General features: G+C 51.2%; 1 protein-coding gene across 2 annotated transcripts; it reads left to right on the top strand.

The window, feature by feature from the left end:
• The first annotated feature begins 3,115 nt into the window (after positions 1 to 3,115).
• Positions 3,116 to 15,472, top strand: LOC125433197 (tumor necrosis factor alpha-induced protein 8-like protein 1). 2 transcript variants are annotated; one of them, XM_048497638.1, is made up of 2 exons: positions 3,116 to 3,195; positions 14,315 to 15,472. In XM_048497638.1, the coding sequence occupies exon 2, from the start codon at positions 14,320 to 14,322 to the stop codon at positions 14,878 to 14,880; it is 561 nt and encodes a 186-aa protein (XP_048353595.1). In that variant the 5' UTR covers positions 3,116 to 3,195; positions 14,315 to 14,319; the 3' UTR covers positions 14,881 to 15,472. The 2 variants fall into 2 exon arrangements, with proteins under 2 accessions (XP_048353595.1, XP_048353594.1); XM_048497637.1 differs by lacking the exon at positions 3,116 to 3,195 and adding an exon at positions 3,210 to 3,397.

Genomic DNA, 15,472 nt, shown 5'->3' with positions numbered 1-15,472 from the left:
TGTGAGGGCAGGCTGGGGAAAGGAGCTCCTCAGGTCGCGATGCCACACAGCGCGGCCATTTTCTCCAGGGAACTGATACGTGGAGGTCAGCTGTAATTTCAGATTTCTAGGAACCCATCTGGAGGCTGCCCTGCGGAGCCACCGCCAAAGAAAGCAATTTGCGGGCCGATGGTCTGATTCTGCGCAAAGCTGACAGCCACAGCAGAGCTTCAGCAATTTGGGAGTGTCTCTGCCAGTTGCCCACGCAGAATTTGGCTAAAAACAATGCAGCATCTCCCATCTCAACCTCCCGAGGAAACTGCTCTCTGCTTACACTCAGAGGCCTCCTGTGCTTGAAGGCCACACAGTGTGTTCCGAAGCTGGTAAGTACAACAGGGTCTGGTGAGCAACTCGGGGAAATGCAACCCTAGAGCTGGCGTGGTGTAGTGGTTAAGAGCAGGTGCACTCTAATCTGGGGAACCAGGTTTGACTTCCTGCTCTGCCACTTGAGCTGTGGAGGCTTATCTGGTGAACTAGATTAGATTGTGCATTCCATCACAGCTGGGTGACCTTGGGCAAGTCACAGTTCTCTGGAGCTCTCTCAGCCCCACCCACCTTACAGGGTGTTTGTTGTGGGGTGGGGTGGGGAAGGGAAAGGAAATTGTGAGCCCCTTTGAGTCTCCTTACAGGAGAGAGGAATAGCACAAGGAATAGCACAAGGAATAGCCTTACAGGAGAGAGGAATAGCACAAGGAATAAGCATTTAGACTTCTATCACCAGAACAAAACATCACCAGTATTGCAGCCACCATTATACCACAAGTCATCCCCCACATAACGTCACCCCACCTCTGAATTCTAGTGCCCATGGGGGGATGGCACCTACCAATTCCGTGGTCTGGAGAGGAAGAGACCTCCCCCTGGGTCAAAACAACCTACACTCCACACTACTGACTAAGCTACAGCAACAGGTGTCTAGTGAGCTGATAAGGCCTGAGAAGCAAAGCGGAAAAATAGAAACTTTTCTAGACATACCACAAAGTTTGCACTCGGCTCCAGAGAACTGATCCATGCTACCCGGAGAGCTGCGGTAATTCCGGGAGATCTCCAGGTAGGGACCTGGCGATCCTCTGGAATTAAAGCTCATCTTCAGAGGACTAGGATTCACTTGACCCTGGGCTTCCCTTGAGATGGCTCCGGAAACTACAACTGGTCTAGAACACAGGAGTGAGGGTCCTCAGAGGTGGGCCCCCATAAGACTGCACGCTTCACCCATGCTTTGCTGGCTATTGGGTGAATTCCAGAGCTGGTTCAAAGTTTGGATGTTAACTGCAAAGCCCTGAACGATGCGGGACCCTTGTATCCACGGGACCACATCTCCCAATGCCGCCCCGGAAGAGCACTACGCTCATCCGACAGGAATTTTCTGGAGGTTCCTGGCCCCAAAGAAATTCGGCTGACCTCATCCTGGGGTAAGGCATTTTCGTCTCTGGGCCTGGCCTGGTGGAACTCTCTGCCACCTGAGAACAGGGCCTGACAGGCTCCGCAGGGCCTGCAAGGCAGAGATGTTCTTCCAGGCCTATGGCCGAGGCTGTTAAGACTCCTTTCCCCACCGTCTTCCCTTTCCCTCCCGTCATCTTTCCTTAAATGAGTTGCAAATTAAGGAAGGCCAAATGACAGTGAGGTAGCTGGACATAGTGGACAAGACTCCACAGGAATGCAGGATAAGGAATGCCAGGCGCCAAACGCGTGTAATATTTTTAAGACAATTGTTCATTGATTCGGGTTTAGCGTTTTAACTATTGTAGTCTATTAGTTTATGTTTGTTTATTGAATTGGGTCTACACTGTGAATCGCCCTGACCTTGGCCTTTGGCCAGGACAGAATAAAAGTCCCAAGAAAGTAACTCAAGTCCCCTGGAGAAAATGGGATGCTTTGGGGGGGGGGGGGGTTCACTCTCTGGCCTGAACTGTCACTGATGTCCTTGTGCTCCCCATACTCCATCCCCAAACGCTTCCCAACCAGTGTGGCGTAGTGGTTAAGAGCAGGTGTGCTCTAATCTGGAGAACCGGGTTTGATTCCCTGCTCTGCCACTTGAGCTATGGAGGCCTATCTGGTGACCCAGATTAGCTTGTGCACTCCAACACATGCCAGCTGTGTGACCTTGGGCTAGTCAGACCTCACAGGGTGTTTGGGTGGGGGGGGAGGAAAAGGAGATTGTCAGCCCCTTTGAGTCTCCTTACAGGAGAGAAAGAGGGGATATAAATCCAAACCCTTCTTCTTCCTTTTCCAGGGTTCCTTTAGTTACTAAGGTTTGCCCTGCTGGGTGACCTTGGGCTAGTCACAGTTTTTCGGAGCTCTCTCAGCCCCACCCACCTCACAGAGTGCTTATTGTGGAGGGGGGGGGAGGGAAAGGGAGTTTGTCAGCCCCCTTGAGCGTCCTTACAGGAGATAAAGGGGGGGGGTATAAATCCAAACTCTTCTTCTTCAGAATCTGGCAGCCCTATGTCCAGGTCCCGCCGGGAGGTTGTCAGCCTGGCTCTCCGCCCGGTTTCTCTCGCCAAAGAGCCAGCCGGCCTCGCCTTCCTGCGCTTCGGACGCGGGCCAGGCGAGGGAGCAGCCGGGCCGGGAGTGGATCCTCCCGAAGAACCGGGGCGGGGGTGGGGAGGTGGGCAGAGGAAACCAGGAGAGGGACCCCAGGAGGGCCGGCGAAGGGCCTCGAACTCTGCGCGCAACATCTGGCTCGCGGCTTGTCTGCGGGGCGGGGCGCACACCTGGCGCCGAAGGGAGGCGGCGGGGCAGGTGGGGGCAACTTGGCGAGAGTGAGTCTTCCGTGCCCGCTTGCAGATGTGCGCCGGGGGGGGGGTTAGGGTTAGGACCCCCTCCCCCATCTCCTGGCCCCGCGGCGGAGCCCCTCCCGAAGACCCCCCCCCCTCCCCGACAGGCTGGCCTCCCTCCTTCGCCCCCCGCCCCTTTCGGATGGCAACGGGGGGCCCTCCCCTCTCCGCCCGTTGGCTGCTTCGCATGCGGCTCTGCGTCGCCATTGGCCGCTGCGCCGGGAGCCCGCCCCTCTCCGGGCCCCGCCCCAAATGCAGGCAGGATTTGAAACTTTTTGCTCCCCGCCCCGCCTTGCAAGAGGCCAGAAGGGGTCGGGTTGCAGCCTCGGACTGCGCGGCCCGGGGGGCGGCCGGAGCTCTGCAGACGCACCTTAAAGGGGTGTGTGTGTGTGTGTGTGTGTGTGTGTATATTTGAAAGGGTTTTTTGGGGTGGGGGTCAGGGTGGAGGAGTTTGGCCACTCTCTGTCCCGGGGGAGGGGGAGGCGCTGCCAAATCCTTGCAATTCCGAAGGGGAACTCCCCCCCCCCCCCGTCCCATTTGAACCCCACGGCTGGCGGGACGTCTTGGAGGACCCAGATCAGGTAAGCAGGAGGACGGATGGAGGCGAAGCAAAGAGGTGCGGGCGTTCAGCCGGGGTGGGGGTGGGGGTGGGAACCGCTCAGCATTTTCCGCCGCCCCCCTTGACGAGGCGCCCCACTCGCCAGGCAGCGGGGAAAACAATAATGCATCTTGGACGTGTCTCTCTTTGCTATCTCTCTGCGGACTGTAAAAAGTTTTTTTTCTGGAAAAAACAAACAAAAGGTTTCTTAACTCAGGCACGCTCCTTTTTTTAAAAAAAAAAAGGTTGTGCTTCACTCTTGTGAAAACACTTTGCACACGCTCAGGAGCAGCGGCCTTTTGTTAAACGAACCGGGGCTTGGCTGCCCAGAGGAGTGGGCGTGCTTTGCAGAAGTCCCGTTTGGGAAGAGAAACAGCTTTGGAGGAAGAGATGTTGACTTCAAATATCAGAATCCCACCCACCCCCCAGACCCCCAGTGGTGGCAGCCAACCTGGAAGGCTTCCCATCTAAGCCTCATGCCCTTCCATCTAATTTTGGGAATAGATACGCGTGAAAAGAGAACACACTCTACACATGCCCAGAGACCGTCTCCTTGATCAGTCCAGATGCCTCAAACCCAAGCCCTGGGAGAACTCAGTAACTCAAATAATCACTCAAGCTCCGAAGGGGACAAAACGCAAAGTTCTTCTTTGATTTCTTGCAGCTTGGAAATGTGCTCTCTCCTCCCCTTGGCAACCAAAACAACAGATTTTGCGGCGCCTCTGTTAAAATCCCTCCCAGTTCAGATCTCTCCTGCCTGATTTCTCTGCCTGCCAGATTCACCAAAACAAGCGCACGAAAAAGAACACATGTACAATAGGAAGGGAGGAAACCGCCGGAATCTGCGCATGTCAAAACATGTGTATTTCTCAGATTCCTGACCGGGTTGCTCAGTTCATTAGAAAGGGAAACCAGGTAGCTGTGTGGAGTAATGCTGGCGTTTGCCTGCCAAACGTGTTCAGCAAACGTTGCACAAAAGGGCGGATCACTGCTTAGCAACTGAAACATTTTTTCTCCTCTTCCGGTTGTAGATCTAATGCAGGGGTAGGGAACCTTTAACACTCAAAGAGCCATTTGGACCCATTTTCCACGGGAAAAGAAAACACTTGGAGCCGCAAATAATTTTTGACATTTAAAATAAAGATAACTATATATATTGGGGTTTTTTTACCTTTTACTCTGCTCGTTCTGAGAAGCGCATGGATGCGTCCGCCCTGCTGCCTGCAGGGCGGGCAAGGATGGGGCCAGCAGCTCGGCCTCGCCGGCCGCTGGGACAGTGCCCGCCCCGCTCTAACGGGGCGGGTGAGAGGGGAAGCCCGCGGTGTGGCCCAGCCGGCTGCGGGCCATTGGTGCGCCCGCCCTGCTGCCTGCAGGGCGGGCAAGGATGGGGCTGGCGGCTCGGCTCATGGAGCCGCAGTGCAAGGGCAGAAGAGCCGCATACGGCTCTCGAGCCGCAGGTTCCCTACCCCTGATCTAATGGCTTGCTAATGAATCACGCCAGTTTCATTTCCAGGCTAATAAGATAGCAATTCATAGCCTGGAGTTTATTTTTAAAAAATCTAGTGGCTGATTGCAGTTACTCGATGATGTGGGAAAGAATACTTTGTACATACTCAGGGGCACTATTCTGTTGCACCGCATGGTTGCGCACTGTGCGCATCTGGCATCGTGGAGGATTGGCCGCAGCAAGCCGTGCTCGGCATAGCCCTGCTGGTCATCGGCCTTTCTACCACGGCCCAAAAGAACCGCCAACTAATATAAATTGCCCCAAATAACTGCCGCACAGTATAAATGAAATGCACATTAAATTGGAGGCCTGGGTCATAGTTTCTTCCCAGATCTGATTTTGGGGGACCCTGCAGGTGTTTTTCAGGCCGGCCGAGCGTTGGACTCACAAAACCAAGGCAACGGAGTTGCAATGGGATGCCAGTATGCTATTTTGATTTATGCGCCAGCCTGTTATGGTGTAACTAATTGGCTCATTAACGCTGACATTTATGCTGCTCTGGAGCTGGGCTCTCGCAGAGCTGGGCTCTTCCTTCCAAATGTGACCTGAACTGGCGATTCGGGCCAGGTTTTCCAGAAGGCTGGACCTCTGCCACACCATACCTGTGCGTCAGGTGCATTCACATGGAGTGTGATTCCTGCCATGCAAAGATCTTGCGCTCATTTACTGCTTCATTGCCGCTGCATTGCAATGCCAGATCGATTCTGCAGGCTCAGACCAAAGGTCCGTCCAATCAAGGGAGATGTCGACGGCCTTCCGTAGTGGTTTATCCCTGACATTTGTTACCTACCACTGAGTATGGAGAGTCTCCTGGCCTCGAGGCTAATGGCTGTTTTTTTTTGGGCGGGGGGGTCCCCAACTTGTAATATTAGGTATCCTGAGAAAGTAGACTGCCCCTAAACATGGAGGTTCCATTGACTGTTAAAGAGTTGTGGCTGTCAGTGGACCTCTTCCCATTAAGAAAATAAGTCAAAATTGTTAAAAATAAGAGAGCTCTATGTAGAGTCTGGACCTTTCTTTGGCTTGCCAGACACCTCTTCGAAGCCCAAAACCAGGACATAAATGACAGTGGGCTGACTTTAAGTTTGACCTCCAGCATCTGGTATTCAAGGGTAGCCTGCCTCTGAAAATGGAGGATTTATTGAGCTACTATAGCCAACAGCTATTAGTAAGATTTTCCTCCAGGTACCACCCAATCCCCCTATGAAGCCTTTGAGGTTATCGACACATCTTCATAATGAAAAGTGGCATTCAAATGTGTAGTTCCGTGTGAGGTGGGCCAACATTACTATTCTCATGCTGGGGATGGGCTGAAGGGGGGGGGGGGAACAGCAGCTTCCCAAAGTCCACCTAATGAACTGGTGGCAGAAATGAGATTTGAATCAAGGACTCCGCCTTTTAGCCACCATACTGTGATGACTGTGGCCAATCTTGCAGGGACGTTGTACGAGTGACTGAGTCGATATTAGCAAAGTGCTTCACTTAGAAAGTCACTATGTGAACACTGATGGGTATTAATTGCTGACAATTAATTGCTGCAATATCTCTAGTTGGGATTCCCTTTGTGAGGGACTTGGGGGAATGAGTCTACCCTGCAGGGTGAGGAGGCGTGGCTGACAGTGGCACGTACGGGAGCACAGGTGTGAAAGAGGGAATCTGGGGTTCTTGGGGGAAAGGTGGGATAAAAACGCACTTTACTGTGATTGATGACATGTTCATCTTGGCCTTTCCCCCAAAGAAAAGCATATAGTGTTTTTTTTCATTTCCTCCACTTTATCCCCACAACCATCCTGTGAGGTAGGTCAGGTATAGTGTAATCAACTAAATACGGAAATGTTTAGTCAGCTGGGGAAGAAGGGACAGTATTGATATAGAACTTCAGATTTAAAGGGGGTGGAGCTCAAGGGCTAAGGGGAGGTGCCTGCAGAGCCAGGGTGGGGCTTTGAAGGCTGGGGTGGGGCCTAGTAACGATTGACAGGTCAGTGGACGTGTTTCGCTGCGCCCTGTGGCTCCAGAGGTGGGGCTTACAAGACACAGAAGTGGCCCTGACCCAAGATTGATTTTCTTTTTATTCATCTATCCTTTCTCCAAGGAGTTCAGGGTGACGTATGTAGTTCTTCCTCACAACAACCCTGCAAAGTAGGTTATGGACAAAAAGAGAGGGGCTGAGTGAGCCCAAGACCTCCAGTGAGATTCTTGACCGAGCTGGGGATTCAAACCCGTGTCTTACTGGTCCAAGCACCACGCTAGACTACACTCTGCTAGATTTTTGTCTAGGGATCCCAAGAAAGCAGCTGAAACGCTTGAGATGTGACCAGTCTATTTCAGAAAAGACGTTGCCAGGAGAAACACCTTGGCTAAATATCCGGGCCGTCTTTGCCTGCTGGCTTTCCCTTTGGCGAGCTCCTTTGTCCCTTCTGCCTCCCCCACCGTCTTGACCTGTAAATTATTCAGGCCCTTTTCGAGTGACTGCATGAAAAATTCATCCCCGTCAACCGGAGAGTTGTGTCTGCGCAGCGGGGCGTACAGTTGCCAGGCGCGGGGGCCTCGGTAACGGAGCCAGAGATGATCCTGGCTGCCAGAGATAAGGGACGTTCTGGCAAACAGGTGGGCGCTCCGGTAGCCATAATTCTGCCAAATTCCCACCCTTCTGGCTCAAGAACCAAGAACTTCCAAGACCCCGTGGGCACGTCTGGAATGCTGAATGCTGGAATGCATAGTGGGCGCAGCAAGAAAATGGCCACCACGTGAGGTGGATCCAGCCACAGAACGATTGCCACGGCTTAACTGCAGGGACACGGTGCGGATCCTTGTGTTGTGGTGGCACCAGTTGCCAAAGCGACATTTTTTAAAACAACAACAACAACAACAACCCTGAATCATCAAGCAAATCTCCAGTGGGCAATCGGAGTCCTGGGCGGGCGGGGGGCACTTCCTGGCCCGCCCACTTATATTCTCAGCATCTTCTCTCAGCCCCACCCACCTCACGGGGTGTTGGGAGGGAGGGAGGGGGGGCAAGAAGATTGTCAGCCCCCTTGAGTCTCCAACAGGAGAGGAAGGGGGGATATAAATCCAAACTCCTCCTCCTCCTCCTAGCCTGGAGAAATGCTCTGTCCAAAGAGACCCGGGCTTTGTGGGATTTGTGGCAGTTCTGTAGGGTCTGTGAGAAGGAGTTGATCGGCCAGGCCTATGGTTGAGGGCAGCGACGGCATGCCATGAGATCTAGGCCCCCTTTGACCCCTATACGCCTTCCCCCATTTTAGAATGATTAAGGCACCTTGGATGTATGTATTAACATGGCCAGGGAGGGCGGGAGATCAAATCCAATAAAATGTTTTGTTTTAATTGTCGCAAGTTCCCCTTAGCTTGTCAGGGGAAGGGCAGCTTATAAATCAAATTATTTAAAAAGGTTTTAGAAATGGGAAGTACTAGAACCCTGTAACATCTGTAACATCAGCGGATCCTGCCGCTCCCCCCTCCTTCTGGTTTTTAGGGGATTGATAGTAGGCGCCATCTATTATGTTGATTTTAGTATGCTGCGTTTTAATGGGGTGGGGTTATTTTATTTTATATAGAGCCAATTTAATTAATATTTACCGGATTTTAGTCTTTGGTTTATGTGCTCTATTTTGTTTTGTTGTTCACTGCCTTGAGCCCTCCGGGGGAGGGCGGTATATAAGTTCAACCAATAAAAAAATAAATAGGAAAGGGGTGGGCGGGCACGCCCTTGGTGATCCCTGTGCTAGTGAGAAATTAGAACTCGTTCCCACTGACATTTGCAAAATGAGCGTGTGCAGAGGTGGTTTTTCCCTTCCCAAAGCACCCCCCTGTTCACCCACGGCTAGGCACACAACATTTGAAAGAAGGCGGCTGCAAAGTCTCAAGGATATAGTTTTGTGATGGATTGGACCTTTCCTCTTAGTACTTAACCCCCGATTGTCACCCTTATGCCCACCTTCAGTTTCACCTCTACCTCCGAGACCCCTCCGGCAATTCCAATTCTCAGTGTTATCAGAGCGACCCCAATCTCCCTGCAGATTCGAAGATGGAAAGCCAGGGCCCCTCGGGCAGCCAGATAACTGAGGGCAGTCAGATAACCCAGTTGAAATAGCACTGCCTAGCAAGAGAGTGCGACATCGTGTTGTGGCCCTGGGCTGCAGTCATTCCGCTATCGGAGCAGCACAAACCCCAGGCCGAGGGAGATTAAAAACGACTCGAGTCCTCCTATCTTTCTGGGCATCTCTACCAAGTCCTGATTGCAAAGGTTTTTTTTCCCCCCTCGGCCTTTTAAAAACAATTTTTAAAAAGATGGGACACAGCTGGAATCCCGAGCTGTACCGGAAAGAGGACGGTGTCTTTGTTGTGTGCTGCCTCCAGCCCTGCGGAGGAGATACGGGTTATGCAATTTGCTTGTCGAGAAAACAGATTTTCTTTTTTAAAATGATAAATAATTGAGGGGGTGAGACGGCGAGGGAGATGACGCACGGAGAGCTCCAAAGACGCCAGCTGACTTCTGAAAGCGCGAGCGAGCAAGAGATTTTTTTGGACACAAAGCCACCCAGAGAACCGTTTTGAGTCAAATTGTGTCAAAGAACGAAATCGGGGCCCGCCTCGAGAATTTCACAATCCAGGTTTCAAGTTGTGCTTGATGCCATTTGGAATGGTTGGTTGACCAGTAAGGAGGTTGTAACTTGGTGGCTGAGTCCACAGTGCCCAAATAGGGTTTCCAGCGGACAGGTGTGGACGGGAGATCCCAGAATTACAGCTGTTGGCCAAACTGCAGAGATCAGCTCTCCTGGAGGGAGTGGGCTCTGTGGCATTAGACCCGTCTGGAGTCCCAACCCCCCCCCCCCCAAGTGTCCAGGAATTTCTCAACCTAGAACTGGCAACCACGCAGACAGGAAGTAAGGGGAACGTTAATATTAATGCTATCAGAGCAGGAGGTCTATGGGGCTATCAAGAAGAGACTTTTTGATAGAGAGTTTCAACAGATGCTATAGAGGAAGCTAATAAAACCTGTTCCCTGATCTTTCTGGGAATACCTGTGGATAGATTAATTGTAGCCCGGTACCTTTATCTCCTGGTTGAGGCCCGGTGGCGTAGAGCAATCACCTTAGCTAGGTGTAATGCCCTGCCTTCTTCCTTTAGCCTTGGACGCCACCTTGGAATCCCACATAAAGAAAGGAAATGCCCGTGTGGCATGGGTCCTGTGGAAGCAGTATCTCATATGCTGTTGGATTGTCCTTTTTATGAGATAGGTAGGAAGAAGCACATAATCCCCTTCCTGCATGGAAGTGAAGGCATTACAGATGAACAGAAGGTTATATATCTTTTAAACAGCCACAACTACGAGCTGTTGGAAGCGGTGGCTAAATTTTAAAATGGTGTTATTTTAACTCGTCAGAAGTTGTAAAGGCTGTTATTATCTTGAAATGTTAATGTTAAACTACTTATATGCCATTAAAGGTATTCGAAATCGAAGTAAGGGGAACTTGAAACTCATGTCTGATCAAAACACAGAGGGGGGAACCAGCCACAACTTGTGCCAACCGTAACCTGTGGCTACTCCCCAGAGGGGCCAAACAACATTTAATTTGGGAGGTGGGGTGGGAGTAAATTACCGGATCTTTCCTGATCTGTTTCCTTCCTAGACAGACCCTCCGCTAGCCGGGCTTATTTGCCTTATACTTGTACAGCCGAGAATACGACATGCCCCGTTAAGCGGGTGCCGGTAATTTTTCAATTCTGTTTTATTAGGAAGCCCTTATGGGCTTCAGCTCAGGGGCTCCTGCTATTAAAATCAATGTTTTCACATAAAAGGCAACACACACAAACTTTTGTGTTTTCCAAGGGGCTGTAAATATCACCGGATAGAACAATCTCGCTCCGCCTGGGCTCTCTCGTTTGGAGTGCGCCATTAAGAATGCGCTTAATTTATGGTCCTTTGGCATCTTTCCCCAGCTTTTCCGTAACCAAGCCATGCATGGCACAGGCCTTGGTTACCTCGATCTGGCAACACCCTGCTGCCTTGGGATACCGCCCAGCAAGGTTTGCTGGCATCGTCTGCCTCCCCATTCTTCACCGCAAGCACCTCTGCGCGTGTCTTTCGTCTGGAGCAGTTGATTGAGGGCAGTAATCCTTCCTCTTTGCGGGGCTGTAATTGGTCACGTTCCTGCTGTCTTCAGCTTTTTGAGAAACGAGATTGCTGGGTTCTTATGACAAAGAACGCTCTTGGCGTCTTATCAAGACCAAGAGACGAGAAGGCCTGCCCAGGGTTGAAGGGGCTGTATCCAGTTTTGGAAGCCGGAACTACGGTGGAGCCCCTTGCTCTATGCTACAAGGAAGGTTCCGAAAAATCGACCTGCAAGAGCGGAAATGTCCTCGTCGTATCACAGCGATTCAAACCAATGGAACATATATTGCTCGACTGCCCCAAATGCGAGGGATCTAGGACCAGACTTTTTGCTCTTTGTCCTGTAATCTTTAATGAATACTCTACGGTGAGGAAGATTACGTTTCTACTAAACAATTCCGCCTCCGAGATTTTAACTTTTGTAGCTAGGTTCCTTATAGAAACTTTGAAATGATTACCTGCGATGGTTCTCATGTAGGGGATACTTGTTTGGACAATGTTGGCTGTTATATGGATTCTATGCCTAATAAAGGTTTTTATATGTATAAAACACTATGGTGGAGCTCAAATCCCTAACTTGAGGACCTTCCTGGGTTGCCAGCAACCAGGTGTGGGCTGGAGATCTCCCAGAACTACAGCTGTCTGGGCTGGTGGGCCAACTCTCCGCTTGTCCTTCAGACATCTTGCTCCTGTATTCCGCAGTCTTTACCTTCGTCTCTCCGCAATCTTTAGCTTCCTCTTTAGCAGTTCTCTCTCCAGCCGTCTACCTGGAAGCTAGTTCTGTCATTAGAAGAAGAAGAAGAGTTTGGATTTATTCCCCACCTTTCTTTCCTAGAAGGAGACTCAAGGTGGCTGACAAGCTCCTTTCCCTTCCTCTTTCCACATCAGACACCTTGGGAGGTCGCTGGGGCTGAGAGAGTCCCGAGAGAACTGTGACTAGCCCAAGGTCACCCAACAGGAATGTAGGAGTGCGGAAACACATCTGGTTCACCAGATAAGCCTCTGCCACTCAGGTGGAGGAGTGGGGGAATCAAACCCGGTTCTCCAGATTAGAATCCACCTGCTCTTAACCACTGCATCACGCTGGCTCTCATTACGTCCTGTGTAACATTCTCTCAGCTCAGACCCCCTAATTTCTTTTATTTTGTGCTGCCATCATATTGTCAGGATGGGCCCCCTGGCTCACTCCCCCTCTTTCTGTATTCCCCAGAATTCGTCTATCCCTCACATGCCTCAGTCCTCAATAAAGTCTTATGTTTTTTGAAGAAAAACTACAGGTCGCTTTATTCTGGGACTGCGTTCTCACACGTACTAGATGGTGGAGCCTTCCTTTATCACACAATAATATGATTCCTTTCTCAAAAATCAGTTTGAATGTTGGTCCTAATAATCGGTGCGCCCAGACCTGGGTGGGCTAGCCCACTTTCGTCAGACATCACAAGCTAAACAGGGTTGGCCCCAGTTCGTACTTGGTTGGGAGACTACCAAGAAGAAGGAGGAGGAGGAGTTTGGATTTTTATCCCCCCTTTCTCTCCTGCAGGAGACTCAAAGGGGCTGACAATCTCCTTGCCCTTCCCCCCTCACAACAAACACCCTGTGAGGTGGGTGGGGCTGAGAGAGCTCCGAGAAGCTGTGACTAGCCCAAGGTCACCCAGCTGGCGTGTGTGGGAGTGCCCAGGCTAATCTGAGTTCCCCAGAGAAGCCTCCACAGCTCAGGCGGCAGAGCTGGGAATCAAACCCGGTTCCTCCAGATTAGATACACGAGCTCTTAACCTCCTACGCCACTGCTGCTCCTAGGATGTCCAGGGCTGCTACACCAGGGCAGGCAATGGCAAACCACCTCAGAACAAAGTTGCCGTAAGTTGACTGCGCCTTGATGGCACTTTTGTCAGGGGGAATTGTATCTAGGTGATTGAGATGCATTCTTACTTCAATGTAACTGCTCAAAGATATATGTGACCAGCCTGCTATATGTTTTCACTTCCATCTGGGTCACTGAGTAGCAGTGGCGTAGTGGTTAAGAGCAGGTGTACCCTAATCTGGAGGAACCGGGTTTGATTCCCCACTCAGCCGCCTGAGCTGTGGAGGCTTATCTGGGGAATTCAGATTAGCTTGTGCACTAACACATGCCAGCTGGGTGACCTTGGGTTAGTCACAGTTCTTCTGAGCTCTCTCAGCCCCACCTACCTCGCAGGGTGTTTGTTGTGAGGGGGGAAGGGAAAGAAGTTTGTAAGCCCCTTTGAGTTTCCTATAGGAGAGAAAGGGGGGATATAAATCCAATTCCTCCTCCTCCTTCTTTTCTTCTCCTCCTCCTTTGATCTTTACTTTATGACTTCACACACTTTGTAGATAACTAGGCTTCCCCTGACACTCTGGTCTCATGAGAACCGGGATTGTTTCTGTTATTTCGTGGGGGCAGGAAGCCAGGTGGCTCTCTGTCACCATCTATCACCAACTAACCAGGTGGCTCTCTGTCACCAACTAACTATCTTTCATATTTCTTGAGAAAATGGGAGGGGGGATCAAGGGGGTGGGAAATGCCGGGTTTGTCAGAACCGGCTTTGCCAAACTTTGGTGCTCTGACGCTTCTCAATAAACACTGCTGATCAACTATACAGAGTCCGTTTATTGCAGACCTGGGCATTATGCAGCCCGCGGGCCACATCCGGCCCACCAGATGACCCTGACTGGCCCCCCTGCCTTGCTGGGGAGCGAGGCGCCTTTGAAAGCCCTGCAGAAGCCGGCAACCAAAGCAACCGGCTTCTGTGGGGCTTTCAAAAGCACCAGTCGATGAAAAAAGTAGGTCAAGGGACTTAAGTCTCCCCACTTGCTTGATTGTCACAGTGGACAACTATGCAGGTAGGTCAAGCCTGTGATTCTTTGTGCCAAATGATGTTGTATGCAGAACTGTTGCCATTGATTCCAAGTTGATCTGTGCACCTGTCTGTCACTTATCAGCCCCTATTATGCAGAATTGAGTTCAGCCTTTTGACCTGGCCCTCCACAATATTTTCTGTTTCTTATGCAGCCCCATGGAAAAAATAATTGCCCACCCCTGGTTTATTGGCTTAAGCCGGGGGTGGTGTCCAACTCTGGCGCTTCAGATATTCATGGACAACAATTCCCATCAGCTTCTGCTGGCACGGCTGATGGGAATTGTAGTCCACAAACATCTGAAGCGCCAGAGTTGGACACCCCCGGCTTAAGGTTCGAGACCCAACAACTTCCAAGCAATAATGTATTCTCTTTCCCATTTCCAGAAAAGATGGACACTTTCAGCACAAAGAATCTGGCTGTCCAAGCTCAGAAGAAACTCCTGAGCAAGATGGCGTCCAAGAACATGGCGAGCATTTTCATTGACGACACCAGCAGCGAGATTCTGGACGAGCTGTACCGGGTAACCAAGGAATTCACCCGAAATCGGAAGGAAGCCCAGAAGATCATCAAGAACTTGGTCAAGGTTGTCGTGAAGCTGGGGGTCCTCTACCGCAACGGACAGTTCAACTCGGACGAGCTGCTGCTGATGGACCGCTTCCGCAAGAAGGTCCACACCCTGGCCATGACGGCCGTCAGCTTCTACCAAATAGACTTCACGTTTGACCGCCGGGTCATGTCGAGCGTGCTCAACGAATGCCGCGAACTCCTGCATCAGGCAGTCAACACCCACCTGACGGCCAAGTCCCATGGCCGCATCAACCACGTCTTCAACCACTTTGCGGACTACGAATTCCTCTCGGCACTCTACGGGCCTTCGGAGCCGTACCGCACGCACCTGCAGAGGATCTGCGAAGGGCTGAACCAGATGCTGGACGAGGGCAACATTTGACTGCCAAAAGTCAATTTGACTACCTTTGGCAGACTTTGTTCCGGCCATGAGCCAAGGCGCTGCCGAAAGACCTCTGTTGACTTCGACGGCGTCCAGTTTCTATCCCTGTCTCTGTGCGGTGCTAAAATCTTGCCCTCTCTTTCTTTGGTTTCTCAACTCCTTACCTGCAACGGTGGCAGCTGGAATCTCTGCGCTGACCCTCCCTCAAGTTAAATCCATTCTGCAAACAGCTGGTATCTATACCAGATGGAGCCAAGGGAAGACAAACCATTACGGGCATCTGTGGATCTGCTAATCTCGGGTCTGGAATAAAAATCACCTTCACAGATCACATTCAGGGTCCACCTAATCTGACGTTTTGGCCTGTATCCTATGAGCAAAGTTTGAAGCCTTTCTATCATCAAAACACCTTCCTCCAATGAAGCAGAAGAGAGTTTTCTGTTGGAGGAGGGCTCCATACTGAGCTGATACGATACAAACCTGGGTCTTCAGCAGTGGCATAGTGGTTGAGAGCAGGTTCACTCTGATCTGGAGGAACCGGGTTTGATTCCCCACTCTGCCGCTTGAGCTGTGGAGGCTTATCTAGGGAATT

This window comes from Sphaerodactylus townsendi, linkage group LG05, assembly GCF_021028975.2.
Source record: "Sphaerodactylus townsendi isolate TG3544 linkage group LG05, MPM_Stown_v2.3, whole genome shotgun sequence".
Lineage (NCBI taxonomy): Eukaryota > Metazoa > Chordata > Lepidosauria > Squamata > Sphaerodactylidae > Sphaerodactylus > Sphaerodactylus townsendi.
The sequence above is the reverse complement of the archived record's forward strand: the minus strand, read 5'-3'. Positions and strand labels throughout refer to the sequence as shown.